Source organism: Sordaria macrospora, chromosome 7 (assembly GCF_033870435.1).
Source record: "Sordaria macrospora chromosome 7, complete sequence".
NCBI lineage: Eukaryota > Fungi > Ascomycota > Sordariomycetes > Sordariales > Sordariaceae > Sordaria > Sordaria macrospora.
The window spans coordinates 3,804,397-3,828,747 of NC_089377.1; the positions used below are offsets into that span (position 1 = coordinate 3,804,397).

A 24,351-nucleotide genomic window follows, 5' to 3' on the forward strand; every position below is an offset into this window, starting at 1 on the left:
GTTAGTGCAGGACAAAAGTGGCCCCACCATGTGCGACGATAAGCTGCCATGATTGGCTGAGAGTGGACGACTGGGTCAAAGCTCGGTGGTGTTAAAGGCTTATGCCAGAAGGGGTCCTTTTGAGATAGCTGAGTGAGAGCGTCAGAGCGGAATTGTCAGTGGCGCTGTTTCCAAACTGTCAAACCACACAAAAAGAATTAAGGGAGAGTAGTTGTTCAAGAATTCAACAGCTTCAAGATGTAAATATACGATGAATCAATAGTCTTCGGTGTTTCATTCCTCCCAACCACCCCCCAACTTCTAGCATAAGCGTTTAACGCAAATTTACCCTGAACGGAACCCCACCTCTGCTACGCCATCACACCGCCATGGACCCTAGCACTCCACCGTTTCGGCAGGGAGCCGCCGGGAAGTTCCTGACCACTTTTGGGTGCACGAGCCTCTGAGCCTCTTTTCGAATCGATTCGCTGTCATTTTTGTTTTTCTGCGAAACATGACGACAACTTTGCGAATTTCGACGTCGAGATGGTTAGAGATGCTGTTGTACAACCACCTTTCCCCCCTCTCTTTTTTCGGTTCTGGAAGTCTTTGAAAATAATAATATTGTTTGTTACACAAACATCTTTCATTTAACTTTCATGACAGCATGACGCATTGTCAACAAACACCAAGAAATGGGAAAACAAGAAATCACCAACAATGACGACAGAAAGGGGAAGGCGTACGCCGGCAATTTCATCATGATCACCAACTGGTCAGTCGTATAGGTAGGTATACTCGGGGGCGGGCGTTCACTTTCGGGAGCCAGCGGTCTGCGACAGAATCCTTTCGGCTCCAATTAAACGGATAGCGATTATATCAACGTATCTCGAATTCGACGTTCGAACATGTCCGCATTGCTGAGTGTGCTTCCCCTATAGGTGATAGTGAAAATCACTTGTGCAGGTAACACTAACAGCACGCTTGTATGTCTACAACGCTTCTGACCGACAAACAACCCTTTTAGCTAATTTGGAAATTCTAAAAAAAACTGCTAGCATTACTTCCATGAGCCAGAGTCTCTGATAGTTGGCTTTTTCTTGTCTACCGCTGTTTTATTCAAGGTGTTTGGGCTTTGTTTATCTGGTGACATGTGGACAGTTAAGCGTACCGTAACCGGACAGCCTGCACAAGCGATTTTACTGGCACCTGCCCTACAACATTCCGAGATTCTAAGACAGACAACCGACCGCCCGATAACCGACACCGTCTCCGTCGCCGACTTTCCCAGAGAACTTCCACTGACACAGAATGACGATTGATAGGGCCGCCAAGAGATACCAAGGCGCAGCCAAGAAGCGTCCAATACTTGGCCAAGACTCTCCTTTGCCCCGCGGTGGCGGCAGGTCGAGGTGATCAAGTCGGTGATAGACCATGATAAACCCAGTTGGCTTGCCCTTGGCGCGGTCTTGGTATTTCCAATCCAAGAGGATCAATGCGACGAGTCGGTGGGAACATGTGTTCAGACAAGAGGTCCAGAGGTCCAGAGGCCATCACCCGTCTGTATATCAGTTAGCTGGACTCCTTTTTACTTTGTCCTTGATCTTTTTCCTTCTTTACTTACTTACATTCTATCTACAGCTGTTTATGTTGTTGATGTTGGCTGCTATTGGTGTTTTCACTCACTAGCAGACTAAAACAAACAGACACGCATAGAACAAGACAAAACTCCTTTTTATTTCCTTTCCCCCCAATTGACGTATTGTTGCGTGATTAACTCTCACAGCAAACATGTCCAATCGCGAGCCTGATAAGGCTGTCGCCAAAGGAGACAATGGTGGCGACAACCATGTCTCTGGCCAAAGCAACAGACCCCTTACTCGACCTGCCCACGCCTTAACCCACCAAGATCTCGCCCAGGAAATCGGAGCCGACCCCCTCTCTGGTCTCACCCTCGACGAAGCCAAACGCCGTCTCGAGCAATATGGAAAAAACGAACTGGGCGAGGCTGAAGGTGTTCAGCCCATCAAGATCATCCTCGCGCAGATTGCCAATGCCATGACTTTGGTATGTCCTCTTCCCCTTCTTCCATCCTCCTTTCTCAAGAACCTCCACTAAGCGTGAGAAGGTCCTTATCCTCGCCATGGCCGTCTCCTTCGGCATCAAATCCTGGATCGAAGGCGGTGTCGTCGCCTTCGTCATCGCTCTCAACGTCATCGTCGGTTTCTTCCAAGAATACTCTGCCGAAAAGACCATGGACTCTCTCCGTTCTCTTTCCTCCCCTACTGCCACCGTCGTCCGCGGCGGCGAGGCCATGGTCGTCCCTTCTGGAGAAATCGTTCCCGGTGATCTTGTCGAAGTCAAAATGGGCGATACTCTTCCCGCAGATATCAGGTAACCTGTTGACCATTCTCCCCCTTGTTTAACCTACCAATGACTGATCATTTTCTTTGGGTAACAATAGGTTGATCGAGGCCAAAAACTTTGAAACCGACGAAGCTTTGTTGACAGGCGAATCCCTCCCCGTGCGCAAGACGGTCGATCAGACTTTCGACGACAGCACCGGCCCTGGCGATAGACTCAACGTTGCTTACTCTTCCTCTACCGTCACCAAGGGTCGCGCAAAGGGTATCGTCTTCGCCACTGGCACGTTCACCGAAATCGGCGCCATCGCTTCTGCTCTCAACAAGAAAGACAGCAAAGTCCGTCCCGTCAAGCGCAAGGCCAATGGCCACGCCGGTCCCCATCGTTACCTGGAGGCTTACACCCTGACCCTCGGAGACGCCATCGGTCGCTTCCTGGGCGTCAACGTTGGCACCCCTCTGCAGCGCAAGCTATCTAAGCTAGCCATGTTGCTTTTCGGCATCGCTGTCATCTGCGCCATCATCGTTCTTGGAGCCAACAAGTTCAATACCCGTCAGGAAGTCATCATCTACGCTGTCGCTACGGGCCTTAGTATGATTCCCGCGTCGCTGGTGGTAGTATTGACGATCACCATGGCAGCCGGTACCAAGCGGATGGTTGAGAGAAACGTCATTGTGCGCAACCTCAAGTCGCTCGAAGCCCTGGGCGCCGTGACGGATATCTGCTCTGACAAGACCGGCACCCTCACTCAAGGCAAGATGGTTGCTCGCGGTGCCTGGATCCCGGGCATGGGCACTTACACCGTCGAACTCGGTGACGAGCCGGTTAACCCCACCAAGGGCGAGATCCGCTTTGCGAACCAGATGCCGTCGCAGATTGACTTCAAGTCGACCAACCCCGAGAAGTCCTCGACCGGCTCCGTCGCTCCTCCCACCGACCTCCTTTCCACCAGCCAGACTCGCCTCCAAGATTTCTTATCGGTCTGTTCTCTCGCCAACCTCGCCACCGTCTTCGCCAAAGACTCCCAAGAGACCCCCGGCACACAAGAATGGCACGCGCGCGGCGACCCGACAGAAATCGCCATCCAAGTCTTCGCTTCGCGCTTCGACTTCAACCGCCTGCGTCTGGTCTCCGGCTCCTCGCCCTCATGGCTCGAAGTCGCCGAGTTCCCCTTCGACTCCGACGTCAAGCGCATGTCCGTCGTCATGAAGAATAACTCAACAAACGAGCACTGGGCTTTTACGAAAGGAGCCGTCGAGCGCGTCATCGGCGCTTGCGTCGATTACTACGATTCCGACTCTCCCGATGGTCAACCAAAGCCCGTCACGGACTCTTTCCGTTCCGAAATCCTCAAGAACATGGAATCGTTTGCTTCTCTCGGGTTGCGCGTGTTGGCTCTCGCCTCTCGCAAACTCCCATCCAAACCCGAAGACGGCGAGACATGGGGTGAAGAAACACCCCGCTCGCTCATTGAATCCCAACTCACCTTCCGTGGATTAATCGGGCTCTACGACCCTCCCCGTCCATCCTCGGCTTCCGCAGTGCATCAATGCCACGAAGCGGGCATTTCCGTGCACATGTTAACAGGCGACCACCCTGAGACCGCAAAGGCAATCGCCATTGAAGTCGGCATCCTGCCTCCCCTCTCCAGCATGTCCCGCGTCAGCGCATCCGTTGCTCAGGCGATGGTCATGACCGCCTCACAATTCGATGCCCTTTCCGATTCCGAAGTCGACGCTTTACCTGTCTTACCACTGGTAATCGCGCGCTGCGCGCCCTCCACCAAAGTGCGTATGATCGAGGCGTTGCATCGCCGAGGCAAGTTCTGCGCGATGACGGGTGACGGCGTCAACGATTCTCCTTCTTTGCGGCGCGCAGACGTTGGTATCGCCATGGGACTTTCCGGGAGCGACGTAGCGAAGGATGCGAGCGATATCGTTTTGACGGATGATAACTTTGCTAGCATCGTCGCTGCGATAGAAGAGGGCAGGAGGATTTTCGACAATATCCAGAAGTTTGTGTTGCACGTTCTAGCGGAGAATATCGCGCAGGCTGGCACGCTGTTGATTGGTCTGGCATTCAAAGACGCCTCTGGCCTTTCGGTTTTCCCGCTAGCACCAGTGGAAATCGTCTGGATCATCATGATCACTTCGGGTCTACCGGACATGGGCCTCGGCTTTGAACGGGCCGTCCCCGACATAATGCAACGGCCTCCCCAGAGTTTAAAGACGGGTATTTTCACACTGGAATTCATCATCGACATGATTTTCTACGGACTATGGATCACGGCGCTTTGTCTCGCATCTTTCGTGCTGCGCGTCTACGCATGGGGTAACGGTGACCTTGGGTCGAACTGCAACGAGCACTACAGCGATTCGTGCGAGACGGTGTTCCGCGCGCGCGCCACCACTTTTGCGTGTCTCACTTGGTTCGCTTTGTTCCTAGCCTGGGAACTGGTCGATATGCGTCGCTCGTTCTTTAGGATGCAGCCTGGCTCCAAGAAATATTTCACGCAGTGGATGGTTGACGTCTGGCGCAACAAATTCTTGTTTTGGGCGATTGTAGGCGGATTCGTCACGCTTTTCCCTACACTGTACATTCCCGTGATCAACCACGCGGTGTTCAAGCACACGGGTATCAGCTGGGAGTGGGGGATTGTGTTTATCTGCGCGGGCCTGTTCTTTGGAGGCGTGGAGGCTTGGAAGTGGGGGAAGCGCGTCTTTTTGAGACGCAGAGCCAGAGGTCACGCGGTTAAACGCGGTGGTCAGGGAAAGCTGTGGAAGGATATGGATGTTGAAGAGAAGATCTTTGGTGAATACTTTGGCAGCGGATCTTCGAGCGAGGAGTCGATTCGCGGAGAGATGGAAGGACAAGGAGCCATGGCTCAGCGCCAGGGTGACCAGGGACGGGATTGACTAAGAAGGGGCGGGAAGCCCCGGGCGGAAGTCGTTGAGGAGGAGGTTGATGGTATGGCCAACGTCTTGATCACAACTTTTGCGGTTGGCGATCTTGATGGAGACCATGTCCATGATACCAGTAATTGTCGTCAAGAACGTCATTGTCCTCGTCAACATACTACTGGTGGCGTTGGTGAGTCTCTCGTCAAGCTCGATCGCAACCGTGGTGAAGACGATGCAATCAAGCTTGACGAGAACAATGCCCAAGCCGCATCTGTGAAGATGCTGGCAAAGGCAACAAAGGTCTGTGTTGCGGCAAACCTTTCCTTTTCTATTCTCATTTCTTATCCCTCTTTTTCTTCTGCGCAACGAAAGCAAGAGCTGCTTTGCGCGGAGGATGCTGGTCAAGTCAAAGAGGGATCTTTTGGGCGTGGTGTTGATGGTTGTGATGATGAGGTTGATGAGGTTGATGTTGATGATGGGGATGACGAGGTTGGTGTTGATGGTGTTGGGAATGATGAGGTGATGAGAATGACGAAGATGATGAGTGTAAGAAAGATTGTCAGTCATTACCGTAGTATTAGTACTAGGACCGGTAGCAGTAGCGGCCTAGTTGAGGTCAGAAATATATGGAAGAGGTGTAGAAAACTTGTTGGTCGATTGCTTCTTGAAGATGCGAGTGCGGTTGTTGCTGTGCTTGTCGGGATTCGATGATGAAGAGCTGGGACAAGTGCCTTGGATGTTGGATTGACGGGAGGAATGTGAACATATTTGCACTAACACCTACTTGGGCTATCTGACATACTAAATGCGAGCACTTCTGTTAGTGCATATTCCACCATGAGCTGAGCCGCTTCCACTAACAGGATCGTCGTCTGTTCCTGTGCAAATTCGGCAACGTGTTGTTAGTGCGACCAGCCCTCTGGTCCCTGCCGAGCAGGAAGTGTTTCGTTCTTCTCGTCACCATCCCAACGACAGGATCCGGCAGGCAATGGCAACTGTCACCCACCGCGGTTGCAAATGCTGTAGAAATTTATTCCAGGCGGCAAATTCCTGCGAAGCATTTCTCAATCTTCCTTCAACTTCCCTTGGCAATCAACCAAGTCCTCCTTTCTTGTAATACAAATTTTTGGTTGCCCTGTCATTGTTCAAGTATTTCCAATCGTCCACCATATACACACATGCAATGATGCCAACCTCGCCCGACCCAACACTCGGCTCCGTCTCGGCAGTCGCCGTCAATCCCCGGTAAAGCATCGCGTAACAGAATCCGCACGATCGGCAGCAAAGTGGAATTGCGACATGGCTTACACGGAGCTCAACAGCTCCACCCTCGCCGGCACCAACGATGGATTTCCGGACATCTCCGGTAGCGATCGGCCCTCGACGGCCTGTAGGCGCTTGGACCTCCCGCGCCCTTCCGTTGACATGGGTGGATACAATAGGTAGCCTGGTGGCCGAATCCGGAGAACTTCTCCCGTGCCGTGCCTTTGTCCACATGACAGAAAACAGACACATCCGCCACGGCAAGCAGCCACGGCCGGGAATAACGAACGGGGTGGTGTTGCCTTGTCTTGGCTTCCATGCTTTTACACTTTTTTGAAATTTCGAACCTTTTGAGAAAGAACTGAGAATGAGCAAACAAATGCTGTACCCCGCGCTTTGAGGACGGCAGGAAGCTGGCCGAGGTTCGACAACAGCAGACGGTATTCAAATATTGATTGATGAGGTCATACTAATACGGCTCACGACATCTCGTTTATGGTTTTGATATTGGGTTTATTTGGTCAACCAACACTACTGTCAACAGACCACTCAATAGTCAAGAAAACCAGATGAAAATCATCATGGGACACCCCAAGATTATCAAAGTCAACAACCGACTTCGGCATCCGCTCAGCAAGCAACCCTTCTCCCAAGTCCCAACCACACCTTACCTTACATAACACAACCGCAACCTCAACACACACCAAATACAAACAAGGAATAGCTTCCTTTTAACGTTTAGTAATTCTCATTTCCCCCTCTTTAATTGACCTATCATCTTTCACGTTTCTTCAAGCTAGCGAGGGCTAGCAGTCTTGAGGTTAGACCAGCGGGACCAAGACGCCTTTTTCCCTTCTGGACTGACGCATCGAATCCGAGGAAGAGTGTTCTGTCACTGACCACTGCTGCCGAAAATTCTGGGGTGGGAACGGGCCGGCCACGAGTGTAGTTCTGGGTGGTTTTGAAGATGCGGTCTGGGGACTGGAAAACGTCAACCGACGCCTGTTTTCGCTCCCAAAAGCCTTCTCTGGTCTGTTTTTTGTCGCTGCTTTTCATGTTGGGTTTTGCTTGCTTCCGTTTTATGTTCATGATACCCAAGCGAGTCAAGTAAACCAGTTCCAGTGTTTATCATCTTCCCTAAGATCGTCATTACATGTGAAAACTCAGTCGGTCCGGGCCATCGTCACCCGAATCAGACCCGAACCGAACAGAAAGAACCCGGGGCCCGCTCACCGCACCGCTATCTCGACGACTTACTCGTATTAGACTCCATCTAGGATCAAGGAGTCAATCATCAGTGACTCACTACCTTAACATCAGCCATCGCTTTTCTTGGTTTCTTCGCATGTTACATCTATTAAGACAAAACACATCCAGTCCAGTCATTCAAAGGATCCTACCCAAGAGGAACAAACTCAGTTCACAACCCGGAGCCAGGAGTAACGACCGCTCATTCATCCGGGACTCGAACGGATCTATCACCCATCAACCACTACCATCATTCATCACACCACCATGGCACCAACAGACATCAAAGACTCATCCGACAAAGAACTAGGCGGCCTTCAAAGCGGGAGCGGGAGCACAACAGACATCGAGGCAATCCGAGTATCAGGACGATCAGAAAGTGAAGACAGTGATATCGACGGGATCGACCAGCATCATGAGGATGATAGCCATGACGATGAGAAGCGCGCAGCCAACACCAACAGTAACGGAGGTGGTCGTCTCTCACTGGTCAAGACTCTGTCGAGGGTAATATCGAGGCCGGAATCGAACTTTGATCCGGGGCCGCCGCCTGATGGAGGGGCTAGGGCTTGGTGTACTGGTATGTTTTGTTGTCTTTCGTTTTTGTTGCCTTACCCTCGACATTATCCCGTTCGTACGGTACCTGTCTCGGGCCTCAATTCATCCATTCCTCGTCTCATTTACTCCAGTCCTCACTCCTCCCCTTACCCACCTTGGTCCTGTACCTGTCTCAAACACATTCGAACACATCCCATCCCCATTCACTTCTCCCTCTTCCTTCTCCCCTTACCCATATCAGATCCATCCCCTTCCCCTTGCTCTTCAATTTTCACACCCGTCCCTACCCATGACCTCATCCTTCCCATCACCCATTTCCCATCTCCGGTCCCCCAGGCCCATCGCCCCGCTCACATCCCACACCCTATAACCACAACCCATCTGCACCCTCCTAACATCAGTGCTGACACCCCTTTCCACCACAGTCGCAGCAGCCCACCTAGTAATCATGACAACATGGGGCTTCATCAACTCCTTTGGCGTTTTCCAAACTTACTACACCTCCTCTCTCCCGTCCATCGCCCCCTCGACAATCTCCTGGATCGGCTCTCTCCAAGTCTTTTTGTTGTTCTTCATTGGCACCTTCACCGGCCGCCTAACAGACGGCGGTTACTTCCGGCACGTCTTCCTTTTGGGAACCGCCTTCCTCGCACTCGGAATCTTCAGCACAGCCAACGCAATGGACGGCGTCGCTTCCGGTGACGAGAGCGGAGTCGTGTGGAAGCTGTTTCTAGCGCAAGGCCTAGCCATGGGCCTAGGTAACGGCTGCCTGTTTTGTCCATGCATGGCTACCCTCTCGACCTACTTCAGCAAAAAACGGAGTCTAGCAATCGGCATGGCAGCCTGCGGGTCCGCCACCGGGGGGCTGGTTTTTCCCAGCATGATGCGCAGCCTTTTACCTCGCGTGGGATTCCCCTGGACAGTCAGAGCAATGGGGTTTATCTGCATCGGTTCCCTGCTCTGTTCATTCTGGGTGATCAAGCCCCGCACCAAGCCCAGGGGGATGCGCGGCCCCTTAGTTGAGTGGAGCGCTTTCAAGGAAGGCGAATACAGCTTTTTTGTCGCCGGCAGTTTTTTGTGCTTTTTGGGGCTCTACTTCGCTTTCTATTACCTCGCCTCTTTTTCGCGCGATATCATCCACCTCCCTTACACATCCAGCCTGAACATCCTGCTAGTTCTCAACGGGGTGGGAGTTTTTGGTAGACTCATACCGAATTACATTGCCGACCGCGCGGGTCCGATAAATGTATTCATCCCGTTCGCTGGCGCAGGGGGGATTTGCGTCCTCTGCTGGACGGCAGTCAAGACCGAAGCGGGACTTTACGTGTGGGCGGTATTCTACGGTGCGGCGGCTGGTGGCATTCAGAGTTTGTTCCCCGCTGGACTGACGAGCTTGACGACGGACTTGAGAAAGGCGGGTGTCAGGATGGGTATGGTGTTTACGTGTAATAGCTTTGCGACGCTGGCGGGACCGCCGATTGCTGGGGCGATCATCAGTGCGATGGATGGAAAATATTATGGCGCGCAGGCGTTTGCGGGGTCGACGCTTGTTTGTGGGATGGGGCTGCTGGTGGCGACGAGGATGGTGAAGGCTAGGAAGACGATGAGGGAGGGGGATGGGAAGGGGGTTTGGAAGGTCAGGGTATGAGTCGCCTGGAGTGAGAGGGATGAGTGGAAAAATGGTGTGAGAAAGGGGGGGGTAGAAAAGTTGGATGATATGGAAAACCTAGATACCCGAGTTATGTTACGTTAATGTCTATCACAAATGTTCTTGTAAACTGACGTTCTTCGATCGTGGCGGCCCCTTCCTCGCTCCGAGCGGTCCTTTGGTCTGGTTCGAGATGGAGAACCAAAAGCCGACCCAGCAACATGTCCTTGTTGCCAACTTCGAGATGGGTCACGAACAAAGAAGGTCATCAATGACCATTGTCCGCCAACGTGCAACAAAGGGCATTGCTCACCACCAGGCATTGTGCTCTCCCGGCCTTTAAAACAAAAACACCCCCCGGTCCGTCTCGATTCCGAATCCTGCCATCCCAGCAACAAGCAACAACATGAACAGCATCACCACATCCCCAATACCAGACCCAAACACCAAAAATGATCACTAGAATGTCCAACCCAGACTTCACAACCTACTTCAACACCACCCTCTTCTCCGACGCCACCCTCTCTTATCTCACCATCACCGGCTTCCGCCATGAACTCCCTGTCCACCGGCTAATCCTCTCCCTTCATTCCCCCTTCTTCGCTTCAGCTTTTACTCTTCCCTTTCGCGAGTCATCGTCCGACCCCGACCATCTCAACCAAAAACCTACAATCCACCTCCACGGCGACGACCCCGACGCTTTACTCTCCGTAATCCGGTGGTGCTACGGCCATACCCTCTACCAATTAGACGGCGACGACGACCTCGAAACACAATTAGCATACAAAGACTTGATAACCCTGAGTTTCACAGCCGAAGAAGAACAGGCGATAGCGGGGTTGCTGCTGCATCTAATGAAAGTATACGTGATGGCAGATAAATACGACATTCCCGCTTTGCGAGAAGAGGTGCTGGTTCACTACGACCGGCTGGCGCCTCTTCTTGTGTTACATAAACTACCCCTGGAAATGTTTGAGGGGATGGTGGATGTTATTTACGGGACTGGGTTGGGGAAGGGGGATAAACTGAGAAAGAAATTTATGGGCGATTTGGCGGGGGAGGTATGTCCCGCTGATGGAGAGAAGGAGGGGAAGGAGAGGATGAAGAAGGTGTTGAGGATGGGAAATGATTGGGAAATGGAAGAGGTGGAGAAGATTGTGAGAGGTTGTGTGTTTAAGGTTAGGAGTGTGGGGATGGGGAGGGAGTGGAAGAGGGAGTTCATGAGGGATGTGAAGAGGAAGGTTAGGAGGGTTGTTAAGAGGTGGAGGGGTGGTAAGGGGTCAGCGGGGTCATCTTGGTAATGGAGACACACCCTTATTCTATAAGGATTCGATGCTTATATACTAAATACATACTATAAGGCAATACAAGAAGGAATAATCTTGGTTCTGGCCAGTGGTTACATCGACATACGTTGTTCAGAGGCTGTAATTCATTCTTGCGGGTGTTTTCGAACACTGAGTTTCTGTAATACGTAACCCACTGTAAAATACACCCTCGAGTGAATGACTGCCCCACCTTTGTTACGGTATCTTTTCGCGTCCGCGCGCGCCTTCACTCCTCCATTTGGTCATCTCACTCCTCCTCCTTCATCAACCCTTCTCGCCCACTCCATCCTTTCTCCCCACAACAACATCGAGTCGTCGAATTATTTCCCTCATTCGATCTTTCAAAGCATTCTCGACTCCAAATTAGTCAGGCGCAATTGGATACCATGGACAAGCGGTTTTTGTCCTCCGACGAAAAGTAAGTCCATCCTTGGTCACGTCGCCCTCGCCCCGCGGGCCCATGTGGCCGTACACATATCTTGCGACTTCCAGTGCACCCATTAACAACCCCAGACTTCTCGAGAGCGGCCTATTCTCCGACGTCACCGTTAGATGCGGCGACAGAACATGGAACCTTCACAAGAACATCCTCTGTTCACGCAGCATCTGGTTCGAAAAGGCCCTCACCGGCAACTTCGAAGAGGCCAAGTCCGGCATCGTCAACATCGAGAACTTTGAGCCCGAAGCCATCGACAGTCTCATCCGGTACATCTACACCGGCATCTGCGACATCCCCGCCCTGTCGCCCACCACCGCCAAGACCAACTTCGTCTCCTGCTTTGAGGTGTACACAGTCGGCGATTACTTCGCTCTCTCCTCCCTGACCAAAATTGCCCTGGACACTTTAACCGTTGAATTCGACAGCAAGATCGCTCCCTTACAACTAAACTACGACTCCGGCACTCCTACCTCTGAAAGCGGTATCTCACCCGACTGGCTCCCCGAGCTCTTCGAAGCCATCCGCCTCGTCTACGCCGACATCCCCCTCTCCGACACGTCGCACACCGCCCCCCGTCTACGCGCCGCTTTCTTGTCGTTCGTCCACGCCGCCAGGTTTTATTTCCTGCAAAATGAGCACTTCAACGCCTTCCTCGATGAAGTCCCCACTTTCGCGCTGGACGTCTTCCGCATCATGCGCCACACGGGCGATTTCGTCGCCAACCTGCCTGATGCGCACTGCTCGTTCTGCAAGAGCAAGCCGACCAGGGCTGAGAAGGGATATTACACCCATTTGGCGACGGAGAAGCTGAAGTTGACGGCTGCTTGCTCTACTTGTGCCAACAAGAAAGATTTTAGTGCGGGTTGGACGGATTGGAGTGGGAAGGTTAGGGCTGAGAAGGAGAAGGCGGAGAGGGAGAGGGAGAAAGTGGCAGTGACAGGTGCGATGCATGCGACGAGAACAGGTTCGGCGTTGGGTTAGGGACCTGCGCCGCAGTTTTTGGATGAGGCGTCTGATGAAGAGAGCAACGCAAGCGAGATCAGCAGCGACACTGACTTTGAGGGCCAAGAGGTTGAGAGCGAGAACGAGAGCAGCAGCTCCAGCTCCAGCTCCAGCTCCAGCTCCAGCGAAAGTGACAACGGCATCAACGACGACCTCGACGCCCTAGAGCTAGCATGGTATCTCGACAACAACAACAACAACAACAACAACAACAACAACAACAACCATGGTCCTCTCAACCCCCAGGAGCCTCAAGAACCTCAGGAGCCTCAAGAACCTCAAGAGCCTCAGGAGGATTACGAAGAAAATCCCTGGCCCGACTTTCTCCAACTGGATCCAACAACAATCTTTGGCCACCACGAGAACGAGAACCAGAACGGGGCGGACATGGAGATCTACCAATATGGCCCGCCCATCGACCCCATCCCCCACGCGGGTGATTGGATGATTTCTCACGAATGGGCGCTCCATATGGCGACCCACAGACTGCCGCCTCCCGGGGTACCCAGATACGACGGTAGTTGGGTGTGGGAATACTCGCCATTCAATGACTGTTGGGACGTCTGGTCGTCTTCTGGGACCTATATGCCTGATATCCGGCTGCGTTGGGACCACTATCATGGCGGGTATCTCATGAGCGGGTACGGGCCTGGGTGGGACTGATAGGTACGCTTGGCTTACTTGGTAGCTGGGATTGAGGCTAGATTAAGGCTGGAAGGGACATGATGGTATGATTGAGTATTCTGCTGCTCCTATTTTGTTGTCATCCCTTTTTTTTTTTTTTTTTTTTTTTTTTTTTTTTTTGTTGGCTCGACTCGACTTCCACTTCCGAAGGAAAGCACAGGGGCTCGCGATGCCAAGCGTCTCGCAATAGAGGACTGAGGTGCCGTGGTGGCTACTAGCCTCAATGAGTGGAATTGGTTGTTTGAGTCTCTTGCAAAGGCCAAGTTCCACGGAATTTGAACGAACTTGAAATACCCATGATGGAGTATACAGAGCATAACAGAGCACAACAAGCTACGATACTGAGAATTTAGAGGCATGGAGTTCAAATGGCCATGTGGACGAGAGATGAGAAGATGGATAAGGAAGTTAGGAAGCTCATGTCACCCGATCATTTTCCAGCTAAAGCCACGCGTAGGCTTGAATTCGGTTAGTTATATGTACAATAGTATACACGCAAAAAGACAAAAGAGGAAAGAAAACCTGGAAGTTAACACCAGTCCTCTAGGACCATTAGAGTGAACAACCCTCACCAACCGCCTGCCTCCAAGTCACATATTCTTAACTCTAACCATCCCGCCTTTCGACCATCAACCATCAACCATCAACCGTCACCTCACCGTCCTCCCCCTCTTCCCTCTTGCATCAACCAAACTTCTCCGTCCCTCAACTAACCCCCTCTTCCCAAACTTCCTCCCACCTTCACCCCTCTCACTAACCCCCTCTTCCCAAACTTCCTCCCACCTTCACCCCTCTCACCAACCCCAACCCCAACCCCACCCTGATCTGAGAGTCCGAGTCCTCTCTTCTTCCCAGCCACAGCCCCCACCGCACTTCCCCCCAGTTTACTCCTACAAGTCACCGTCGTAACCTGCTTAATCTTGACACTACTGAAAGTCCATGTCCCCGGGTTTGTCGTAGATCCAGTCATCACCAGCCCTATCTGTACGGGTGTGTCGAGGAGCATGCCTACCAAGGTGTTATTGGTGTTGGAGGAGGTGCAAGTTACTGTTAGGGTACCTGATCCGCTGCTGATCCATTGTGCGGAAACGACTTTGACGGTGTCCTTGGTGGGGGTGGGGGTTGCTGAGGTTGTTGTTGTTGCGGGAGGGGGAGGCAGTACCGTGGTGGTGACTGGTGGTGGTTGTGGGTTGGTTGGGTCATCACCCGGCGGCGTCACGGGGGTCGTCGGTGATGGTTCTGGGGGCGGGGGACAGTCCTGCACGACCGGCACCCCCAACGTCACACCACTCTGCGGGAACGGATCAAGCGGTCCCCATATGTGCCCGTCCTCATCCTTGCCGAGTCCCTTAACAAGATGTTCCATCGCTGAAAAGTCGTTAGGAATAGGCGGTAGTCCCGGTGTCGTCAGCTCAGGTTGTATCCACTCCGTCACAGGCTGGATATATTGGCCTGCTAAGATCCCGTTTTTGGTCCTCACTGGACTAGCGGTACTCATCACCACATACTCCCTAGCATATACATCCCCTGCTACGCTCGTTATCCCCGTCCGGAATTTATTCCTAACCTGACCAGCGATCAAACTCCCACCGGAAACAGGTCTCGTAGTAATATTGCCCGTGCAAACATCGAACCCCGTCACGGCGTGGATGGTTAGGGAAGAAGTACCCGACGCGGCGGAGGTGTACCCTATAAACCGCGTTTGCGCGACCTCAGCGTTGGCGTTGTTGGAGAAGACTCCTATTAAGACGTCCTCCATGCGAATAAACGGGGGAAATGTGCTAGGGGTGAGGATTTGCGCGTTGGTAGCTACCATTTCATACACAAGCATTTCCCCGTTGGCAAAAACGCCGGCGTATTCGACGAAATCGCCCACGACGAAGGGGGCCATTACCATTGGATCTGGCGCGGTAAAAGTACCCTGTTTACTCCCGCCCCCTAAAGTCGGGCGATTGCTACCCGGGCATAAGGGGTCGGAAGCATTACGGGGAACGCACATCGGAAACCCACTGAAGGAAGAGATGCTGGGGTTTTCATCGTCTGCGGTCCAGAAGGGGTGGGAGGTGTAACCTGCTGAGTAGATTGCGTTGGGGTCGTTGATGCGCAACCTGGGCCCGTTGGCGAGTTGGATTGTTCCGTCAAAGGAAATGGATGATATGGCGCCGCGCCCGAGGGAGGTGGAGAATTGGGAGATGAAGATTTGGCCTGCTACGGGGCCGTGGGTTGGGATGTTGTTGCCGACGACCTATTACGCAGTAGGGTGCGTTAGTGGCACATTCGAAACAGTGAGAAGCGACAGTTTGGCAGGGCTTACAGTGACTTCAAACCCTTTCATGAACGCTACATCACGGCAGAAATCTGGCCAAGGGACCCAAGCTGCGGGAAATCCGACTTGAGTGTTTTTGGGCACTTTGATGGTCCAGCCTGCGACGGACATGGTGCCGCCTGAGTTGTAGGTTGTGTCTGTGATTGTGCATCTGTTTAAACGAAAGTGAGACAGAAGGGGCGGGTTAGCAAGTGCTGGTGCTGTGTGTCTCGGCACTCGGAAAGAATTTGGGCCTCAGACGGGTCTGTGGCATGGAACAATGGAATTGTTGAGGAAGTCGGGCGTTGGGGAGGTGTTGGGGAAGGGTTTGGGAAGGGGTTGGAAACGTTTAGCTGGGGATGTTCGGCGGCAATGTTCGACTCACTCATCCAAACCACCATCCACATCAAAGGGGACGTCTTGAGACAGACATGATGGAAGCAAAAGAAGGCCGGGAAGAAGGCCGGGGAATAACGAGGAGCGGAAGGGTAGATGCATTGTTGCTGTCTTAAAGGCTTCGACTTCGATATGAGTTCAGAGGCACTGAGGGAACAGACGGGAAGCACGCTTCGGCTTCTCTGGGCGTGTGTCTAAGTCAGGAGTCTCAGACACTGAAGGGGTTGGAACAGAGGGTCGTGATGATAGATGTGTCTTATATGGCGAGTCTTCATCAACCGAAGGACCCAGAGATTGAGGTTTGACTGAGGACGAGACGGTTGTTCCTTGCATCTTGCATCACATAACGTACCAGAAAGTTCAGGCCGGGCTCATATCCGGTGTCTGTTCAACTTGAACAAACAAGTCCGATATGCTGCATTTACGAGCTGGAGTTGGAAGCAAGCGAGGCGGAACAACTGGAGGTCTGGACGGTTATGATGACTGCTCAGCCAGCGGTCAGCAGCCAACAACCAGCACACGAACCGACAAGCGACAAGTGACAACCGGCAGGCGATGCACCCGAGTTCTAGACGTCTGAAACTGGAGTCCAGTTGTAGCTCGGATTGATTAATCGCTCGAGTATCACGAAGTTCAGGTTGGGAAGCGCCTCACAAAGCTTGGGCTGGGCAAAGCCATACCTCTATGTACCAAATCTTTGGGCGCTGGAAACTCCGAACGCCAGGTCATCATGTGACTCGTGCGGGAGAAAAGGTCTTTTTGATTCTGTTTTGAGTCGGCAACCCTCAGTCCCTCATTCATGACTGACGTGGACGCCATTCATGTCCAGATTCAGCCCATCTCAATAAACCCACCACCTCGGGCTCAGAGCCTCATGCTACTGGAGCATTCGCTTATCAACTAAGCACCTCGCTTAGCTGGCTACTTTCTGGGAGCTGCCGTGGTGGTATCATGCGTTTCAAGCATCGTTAGTTTCGTTTTTCATGTTGTTGGAGGAGGGGCAAAGTGCAAAAACCTCGAGTTCCATCCACTCGGATCTGCTTCAAGCTTCTTTCCGCCCCATAGTTGTAGCTAGCATAAGCTGTGGCGTTGAGCTAGTGTTGGCTAGTGTTGGTGGGCGTCTTCGGCAAGGGCTGAAGATATGTATCTCATCCAGTCTCTCGGGGTCGCCTAGAGCCATCTTGGGGCTTGGGCTACCTTGGGTCTGGGTGAGGGATGGAGGAGGTGTGGAAAAGATGTGGAGGTGGGGCTGATGGGCGAATCGGAATGGCAGGAGAAAAGATGGCGATGGCCGAGAAAGCTTATTTGGGACACAAATCGACGCGGGTCGACTGGGCGATGCGGGAAGGAAAAGGAATGAGAATGATGACGACAAGCTATGGGAGTCTAGACCGTTCAGAACTGGGTTTTCACAACCACTGACGATGAAGAGTGTTGGGCACCAGGCTGTAATTTTCCAGGGGCACTTTGCATGAAGCTGAGGGTGACAGGAAGTTTGTGAGATGGCGGGCGAACCTCGGACGGATGGGTGGCTTCAGGAATCTATCAATCTGTCATCGCCCGGATTTTCGTCCGGGAAGCTGGAAAGGTGTGTGCACTTGATCATCAGGAATTGGCGCGGATGATTTTGTGTGAGGGCATGGACGAAAATGGAGGATTGAAAAAAGAGAAAGACGAAAAAGGGAATTCAACCGACCAAACTCGTGATTCCATCGGATGGCAGGCGCAATTGCGAGAAGCGCATATGCGGTTTGCCGACTGCCAGCTGTTAACACCGGCCAAAGGACAGGTGACTGGCGTCAAACTTTTTGCTTGCATCGGACTGGACATTTCTCCGAGTCCCATCTCTCTTTCATTTTCTCTTCTTTCACTGCCAAATCCTTAGCGACTGCACAACACATCAACACCAACAAGCGCACCAACCACAACAAAACGCAGAAAATCAAAGTCAAATCAAGCTTAACATGATCTGCAAAAGCAATTAATCGGCCGGCAGTTTGATCCTGACCCAAGGCTGGCCACTGTCTCGGTGACCGTAGAAGCGCAGTCGCAGTGTCACCCAAAAAACGATATAAGTTCCGAAAATGGATCACCACCACAAGCCACACAACACCTCATTGGGTATCCCGTAACAAAGGGTCTTTGATGGTCTGGCCCAGGGACCGACTTGGACGAAGTCCCAAATGATGACTACAGATCTGCAAGGATTCGCTAGTTCGTTCAGACTTCGAGTGTCTGACTGGCTGCCGCCGCACCGGTGACGGCCTCAACTCCAGCCAGTCAACAACCTTCATTCGCCAAGAACTTCAACCTCACTCGCCAGCTACCATACGCACTCCGGCACCGTGCAGTTCAGCCTGCAGTTCAGCTGCGTCTACGTCACACCTATCATTTACCGTAGGCCGAAGTTTTGGTCTGTTTTTTTCATCGTGACTTTGCAAGTGCTTACGAGACAAAAGATTGCACATGCGTCCAAAGCCCAAAGCTTGAAGCCGGCAAAGCCAAACTGACAACACACAACCAAGTCATCCAACGCCTTCGCAGTCTGCCCATGTTACCCCATCCGCCCAGTGCGCTCTGTCTTCCACCTCAAGGCCTAAAGATATACCCCAAAGCGGTGTACAACCCGAGATTTTTCCCAATAGTCCCATGCTCAGCGGCAGCCAACTTCAGTAGCACCAGTGGCGCTCTTTGGCCCATCGACAGACCACCTCTCCATGAGCCCCAGCCCTCGATTACAGCCCCCGATCGAATGGAAGCGAACCCCGAGAAGCCCGTGATCGGCATAGCCCGATACACCATGGAAGACTTGTCCAAATCGGGATTACCTTCGAGTGTCTCGGATGTTATCCTTGGGTGGCTTGCTCACCATGACGTCCATTGTGTTGTCGTCTTGTTGCCTGACCGTGGCTCTATCTGGTTAGGTCTAGAATAATGACAAGGCAATACGAGCTATGGACGCCGCACAGCTTCTGTCCGCAGCTGATATTGGAAAAACTGCGAGAGACAACGAAGAAATGAAGAGGCCAATTGTCAAGATGAAGTTCCCGAAGGCGACTTAAAAGGTATAAAGACTTCCGAGAGTCAGATCTGTGCCTTCTTTTGACTTTCCCCTTGCAGAACCAAGACCTTGGCGAGAACCACTTTCTTCACTCCTTGGTTCCCCATCCTTCGGAAGTCAGTCACACAAAATGGCGACTTTCAGCCTCAGTCAGACTCTACTTCTTGTTCTTTCGGCCGTTGGCACTGTCTCTGCTGGTGTCGACAACTGGATTAGTCCGCAGTACAAGTGGAAATATCAGTTCCCTTTGCCCATTCCTCCTGTGAAGGCACCGTCAAAGTACGTGTTTCTCTCCCCTATATGGAGTTAATCACAACTGACACTGATCTAGAACCATCGTAAACCCCGTGACGGGAAAGAACATCCTCTACTATGAGGTTGAGATCAAGGAGTTCAAGTCCCAGGTCTACCCCGATAGTGGTCAGGCGACGCTTTGGGGATACGATGGCATCTCACCGGGTCCGACGTTCATGATGGAGAGAGGAACAGAGAGTGTGGTGAGGTTTGTCAACAATGGAAGGTTGGCAAACTCGGTGCATCTTCATGGGTCTTTTTCGGTACGTCTTCACATATGATGAGACGAAACACTCGTGCTGACTTGTCACAGAGAGCTCCATTCGACGGATGGGCAGAAGACATTACCCCTCCGGGCTGGTATAAGGACTACTACTATCCCAACAGCCAAGCTGCACGAACACTGTGGTATCATGACCATGCCATTGATCATGTAAGCCCTCCTCCCTCCATCTCTCCCCCATTTACCACCGCTCCATTCCATGACTCCCAATGGAAGCTAATCCAAATGACCAGACCGCAGAAAACGCCTACTACGGCCAAGCAGGCGCCTACATCCTGCATGACCCAGCAGAAGACAGCCTCAACCTCCCCTCCGGCTACGGCCAGTATGACATCCCCCTAATTCTCTCCGCCAAACAATACAACTCCGACGGCTCCCTCTTCTCCCCGGCAGCCGAAACCACCTCTCTCTACGGGGACGTGATCCACGTCAACGGCCAGCCGTGGCCCTACCTCAAAGTCGAACCGCGCAAATACCGCTTCCGCATCCTCGACGCCTCCATCTCCCGCTCTTTCCTCCTCTACCTCGAGCGCGACACCAAGACCGGTACTAAAATCCCCTTCGACGTCATCGCCTCCGACGCCGGTCTCCTTACGGGCCCTCAAAGGGTGAACGAAATGTACATCTCCATGGCCGAGCGGTACGAGGTTATCATCGACTTTGCGCAGTACAAGGGAGAAAACGTTACGTTGCGAAACTCGCGGGACGTGGGGGCTGATAAAGATTACCCTGATACCGACAAGGTCATGAAATTTGTTGTTTCTTCGACATCAGTGAACGACCCGTCGAGCTTACCGAGCAGTTTAAGGAATGTCCCCTTCCCGCCCACCAAGGCAACAGTAGACCAACACTTCAAATTCGAGCGCAACAACGGGGAATGGAAAATCAACGGTGTATCCTTCGCTGACGTCCAAAACCGCGTCTTAGCAAAACCCAAACGGGGGACAGTGGAAGTCTGGGAACTGGAAAATTCTTCAGGGGGATGGACGCATCCGATCCATATCCACCTCGTTGATTTCCGCATCAAGAAGCGGGTAAACGGCAAGCGCTCAGTCTTACCTTACGAAGCCCAGGGTTTAAAAGATGTCGTCTGGCTTGGACCCGGAGAGACGGTCACGGTGGAAGCGTATTACGCGCCGTGGGACGGGGTGTACATGTTCCATTGCCACAATCTGATTCATGAGGATCACGAGATGATGGCTGCGTTTAATGTTAGCGTGTTGGAAGATCTGGGGTATGATGAGACGCATTATATTGATCCGATGGAGGAAAGGTGGAGGGCGAAGCAGCAGGTTATCTCTGCTTTCGATGACAGCGCTGTGGAAGCGAGAGTTAAGGAGATGGCGGGGTATAGACCATATGATAAGGTTGATGAGGTGGAGAGTGTTTTGGGGGAGTATTGGGAGACTAAGACTAAGACGAAGAGTGTGGCTGCGACGACAAGTGAGGTGGTGGTGGCGCCGACTGTGGTGCCAACGACTCAGGTGGTGGTGCCGACGGTAATTATAACTATCCCGACGACGTTTGTGACGGCCGTTCCTACTAGTACTGGGGCTGGAGGGTTCACGACGTCGTTCAAAACTAGTACCACGTCTTTCAAGAGCTCGAAGACTAGCAGTTCTTCGACGAAGACTTCGTCGACTAGTACGAAGAAGAAGGAGAAAGATTAGAGGTAGCTTGCAGGAAGATACAGAGGTACCTTGGGACCTAACGGCTTGTCGGACGGGTGTTAGGGTATTAATGGCTGAAAGGAACCTATTCACAGGACATCATGGCGGGGACATGGTTTGACGGGTTAATGGCATAGTCAAACATCATCCACTTATTACATGGCAGATACGTAGGTTTAAGAACAAGAAGCTTCAAGTTAAAAACTAAACGAGTGTGTTGTTGTCTACCGGTAGATCTGACAGAAGGAAAATCAAGCACAAAACGTTCGAATCAAGATCCACCCCTCATCACTCAACTCAACCATCCCGTCCACGAACTCAACGTCTCAACCGCGACTTCCTCCCCTCGACTCCCACTACCAACTGCCTCGCTCCTTCCAGTCCTTTCTCTCAACAACCTCAACCAACCTCCATCCGCAACCAACCTAACCCTCCGACTACCATCTTCCGAGTTCCCTCTCCCTCTCCAATCGTACATAGAAGCATCAACGAAGACGGGATGCATCTACCTTACCTTAGCAGATCCCCCACTTCTCCAAGAAACCATTTAACTTCTTGAAGCAACCAGCGCAGCCGCACAACTATCACGGTATCACCAATCCAACCGTCAGCCAACATCCAACACCCAAGTGGAATGCAGTACAGATGCAGTACAAGCCACACATGCAATAAGTAAGAAAAAAAGGAAGGAGTGTGAGAAACGTACCTCCTTCTTCTTAGCGCACTTAAGGATGCCAGAATAATCATCAGCCTCGATGGCGTCGGTGATGCAGACGGCCTGCGAAATGACGGAGATGCAGGAGAGGATGGAGCAAGAGGCTAGGGGGGTGAAGGCGAAGACTATTGTCCGAGGAACACCGTATGAGTTAGCTGGTACTGGAGATGGGTACTGGGAATGGTCGCGGGGACATGGGAAGGGGGCTGGTAAATGGGGGTTGCTGGGACAGGGCAGTGGGTGTGGGCGTTGTTGCGGAGCGGAGAAGGGGGATGGGGATGGGGGAAAGAAAGAAGAGAGAAACGAGGGAATGAATATTGGGGATCGGCAGAGGGGCTTACCTTCAGCTTCATTGATAGTTCCACGGGGAGTGATATCCGTGACCTCAACGGGGGCAGCAACGGGGTTAGCACTCGGGGCGGCAATGGCAGGGAGAGCCAAAGCGAGGGTCATGGTGAGAGCGGTGATGGTGGTGAACTGCATTTTGAGAGGTGTTGATGATGGAGCTGTTTGCGCTGTGGAAGTTGTTGATTTGGTTGATGGTGATGATGGTAGACTGGAAGTGTGCTGTGTCTGTCTGGTTGACTGGAGACGAGAGAGCTGAGGATGAGGAGATGGGGATGGGTTTTATACTTCTCGCGTTCTTCTTTTTCATGTTCTGGTCTCTTCCTTGAAGGCATTCATCAACTACAGCTCTAAAAAGGTACACAGAGTTACTCGTAGACATCTCCCAAGCCAATGTGGCTTGGTGTTTGTTTATTTGCCGTATCAACGAGAGCGCGGCCCATCTCTGAATACGGGGAGTAAGCAATCTAGAATTTACCTTCATGTCATTATCCGGGTGAAGTCAGAGGCTGAAAGCTGCATCATGGTCGTGATGCTTCAGACTTTTGTTGCCGCAGCACTTCAGCACTTCAGCACTTCAATGCTTTGGAGTTCTGAATACCTCCGGGTACGGGGGGATTCGCAAGAAGAACCTACCTATTTGAGGTCCTTCAACTCGTTTTCGGTTGAGAGTCCTCATATATCAACTGACAGCACCAGCCACCAACCTGGATACTTCTTGGACATCAGGTATGTCTATCCATTCTCATTCCGGGCTGTAGACATGCCAGATGAGTTATCTTGAGAGAAAGTTGCTGCTGTACTCAGTCGAGTGTCTCAGGCTCTAACCTGATGACATGAGCCGACTTACACACTAGTATGTACCTAGTGTATGGCCTGGCTCCTGTCAACACAGAAAGAAACCTCAACACATGGAGATGGAGATGGAGTGGATTGAGATAGTCATAACCAACACCATGAGGAGTTTAGGAGTCGGATAAACTGCTTCATATTAGCTTACTCTTGTCTTGATCGACTTGAAGTCCATGCAATGCAGAAGACAGATAGCAGGCCAATCCCTTCCTGTGAACCAGAGAACAGTCAAGGGCCGGGCATCGTGTCAAGATATCAGGCCCAGCTCCGATGTATCTCTCGGGTCCCGACCGAAGAACAGCACGGCGCGCTGTAACGTTGCCATCCGTCGCAAAGATGAGAAAATCCTCGTCCCTGACTCCCGTCTTGTAGCAGTTGTAGCCTCATTTAGCAGCTATCTTGGACAGCAAACCAACCATTCGAACTTTGAACTTCGAACTTCCATCATCACAAGGACCAGATACAGATGCAGATGCAGATGGAACTGAAAGCCAAGGCTATCCGCCACTCCCACAGTCTCACTCGAGGCCACACTCAAAGTCCCTTCCCTTCTCTTCCCTTCATTTCACTCACTTCACTTCATTTCCTGCCGTTTAGTCGTCCAGCTTAATATGAGGGCATTCCCAGGCAGGGCATTCCCAGCCAGCCAGCCAGTCAGCCCCAAGTCCCAACTTATCATTCCGTCTCGCTTACTCCCACGAGTCCCATCCAGTCTGGCCTCCACGGGCCATGACGAGTTTTAAGCAGCTGATTGGAGCTCAACCTGCACTGCACTGAGCGGAAAATACCGCTGAGCTTCTTCTGCAAACGAAGATAAGACAAGACGGGAAGGGAAGGGTTCCAGAACATCCATCCCCCACCCAGTCACCAATCCCAGCCGTATGTATTACTTGCATCAAAGACATCTCTCTAATTGCGACAGAACAGTCGAACCAGACTTTTTTGAGTATCAAGTTCCCTGCTGTTCAATTCTCGGTTGCTTCCAACACCAATTGGGTGTTCTACTCGGAAACTCCC

At 52.1% G+C, this 24,351-nt stretch overlaps 6 protein-coding genes across 6 annotated transcripts; 4 read left to right on the plus strand and 2 right to left on the minus strand.

Annotated features, from left to right (window-relative positions):
• The first annotated feature begins 1,444 nt into the window (after positions 1-1,444).
• Positions 1,445-6,272, plus strand: SMAC4_07599 (uncharacterized protein). The gene is made up of 3 exons (XM_066090657.1): positions 1,445-2,046; positions 2,108-2,373; positions 2,444-6,272. The coding sequence occupies exons 1-3, from the start codon at positions 1,771-1,773 to the stop codon at positions 5,256-5,258; spliced, it is 3,357 nt and encodes a 1,118-aa protein (XP_065947861.1). The 5' UTR covers positions 1,445-1,770; the 3' UTR covers positions 5,259-6,272.
• Positions 6,273-7,895: 1,623 nt separating this feature from the next.
• SMAC4_07600 (uncharacterized protein) lies at positions 7,896-10,083 on the plus strand. Its single transcript, XM_003347997.2, has 2 exons — positions 7,896-8,334; positions 8,738-10,083. Exons 1-2 carry the CDS (start codon positions 8,022-8,024, stop codon positions 9,958-9,960), a joined length of 1,536 nt encoding a protein of 511 aa, XP_003348045.1. The 5' UTR covers positions 7,896-8,021; the 3' UTR covers positions 9,961-10,083.
• A 1,591-nt stretch (positions 10,084-11,674) lies between these two features.
• Positions 11,675-12,938, plus strand: SMAC4_07602 (uncharacterized protein; the record flags this gene model as incomplete). Its single annotated transcript, XM_066090658.1, has 2 exons — positions 11,675-11,706; positions 11,802-12,938. The coding sequence occupies 2 exons, from the start codon at positions 11,675-11,677 to the stop codon at positions 12,706-12,708; spliced, it is 939 nt and encodes a 312-aa protein (XP_065947862.1). The 3' UTR covers positions 12,709-12,938.
• A 1,184-nt stretch (positions 12,939-14,122) lies between these two features.
• SMAC4_07603 (uncharacterized protein) lies at positions 14,123-16,307 on the minus strand (the record flags this gene model as incomplete). Its single annotated transcript, XM_003348000.2, has 2 exons — positions 15,728-16,307; positions 14,123-15,658 (listed from the first exon to the last, which is right to left on the minus strand). Exons 1-2 carry the CDS (start codon positions 15,848-15,850, stop codon positions 14,123-14,125), a joined length of 1,659 nt encoding a protein of 552 aa, XP_003348048.2. The 5' UTR covers positions 15,851-16,307.
• Positions 16,308-18,193: 1,886 nt separating this feature from the next.
• On the plus strand, positions 18,194-21,475 carry SMAC4_07604 (uncharacterized protein). The gene is made up of 4 exons (XM_003348001.2): positions 18,194-19,454; positions 19,507-19,732; positions 19,783-19,902; positions 19,986-21,475. The coding sequence occupies exons 1-4, from the start codon at positions 19,306-19,308 to the stop codon at positions 21,420-21,422; spliced, it is 1,932 nt and encodes a 643-aa protein (XP_003348049.1). The 5' UTR covers positions 18,194-19,305; the 3' UTR covers positions 21,423-21,475.
• Positions 21,476-21,937: 462 nt separating this feature from the next.
• SMAC4_07605 (uncharacterized protein) lies at positions 21,938-22,835 on the minus strand (the record flags this gene model as incomplete). Its single annotated transcript, XM_003348002.2, has 3 exons — positions 22,479-22,835; positions 22,129-22,262; positions 21,938-22,003 (listed from the first exon to the last, which is right to left on the minus strand). The coding sequence occupies exons 1-3, from the start codon at positions 22,618-22,620 to the stop codon at positions 21,938-21,940; spliced, it is 342 nt and encodes a 113-aa protein (XP_003348050.1). The 5' UTR covers positions 22,621-22,835.
• Between the last annotated feature and the right edge of the window lie 1,516 nt (positions 22,836-24,351).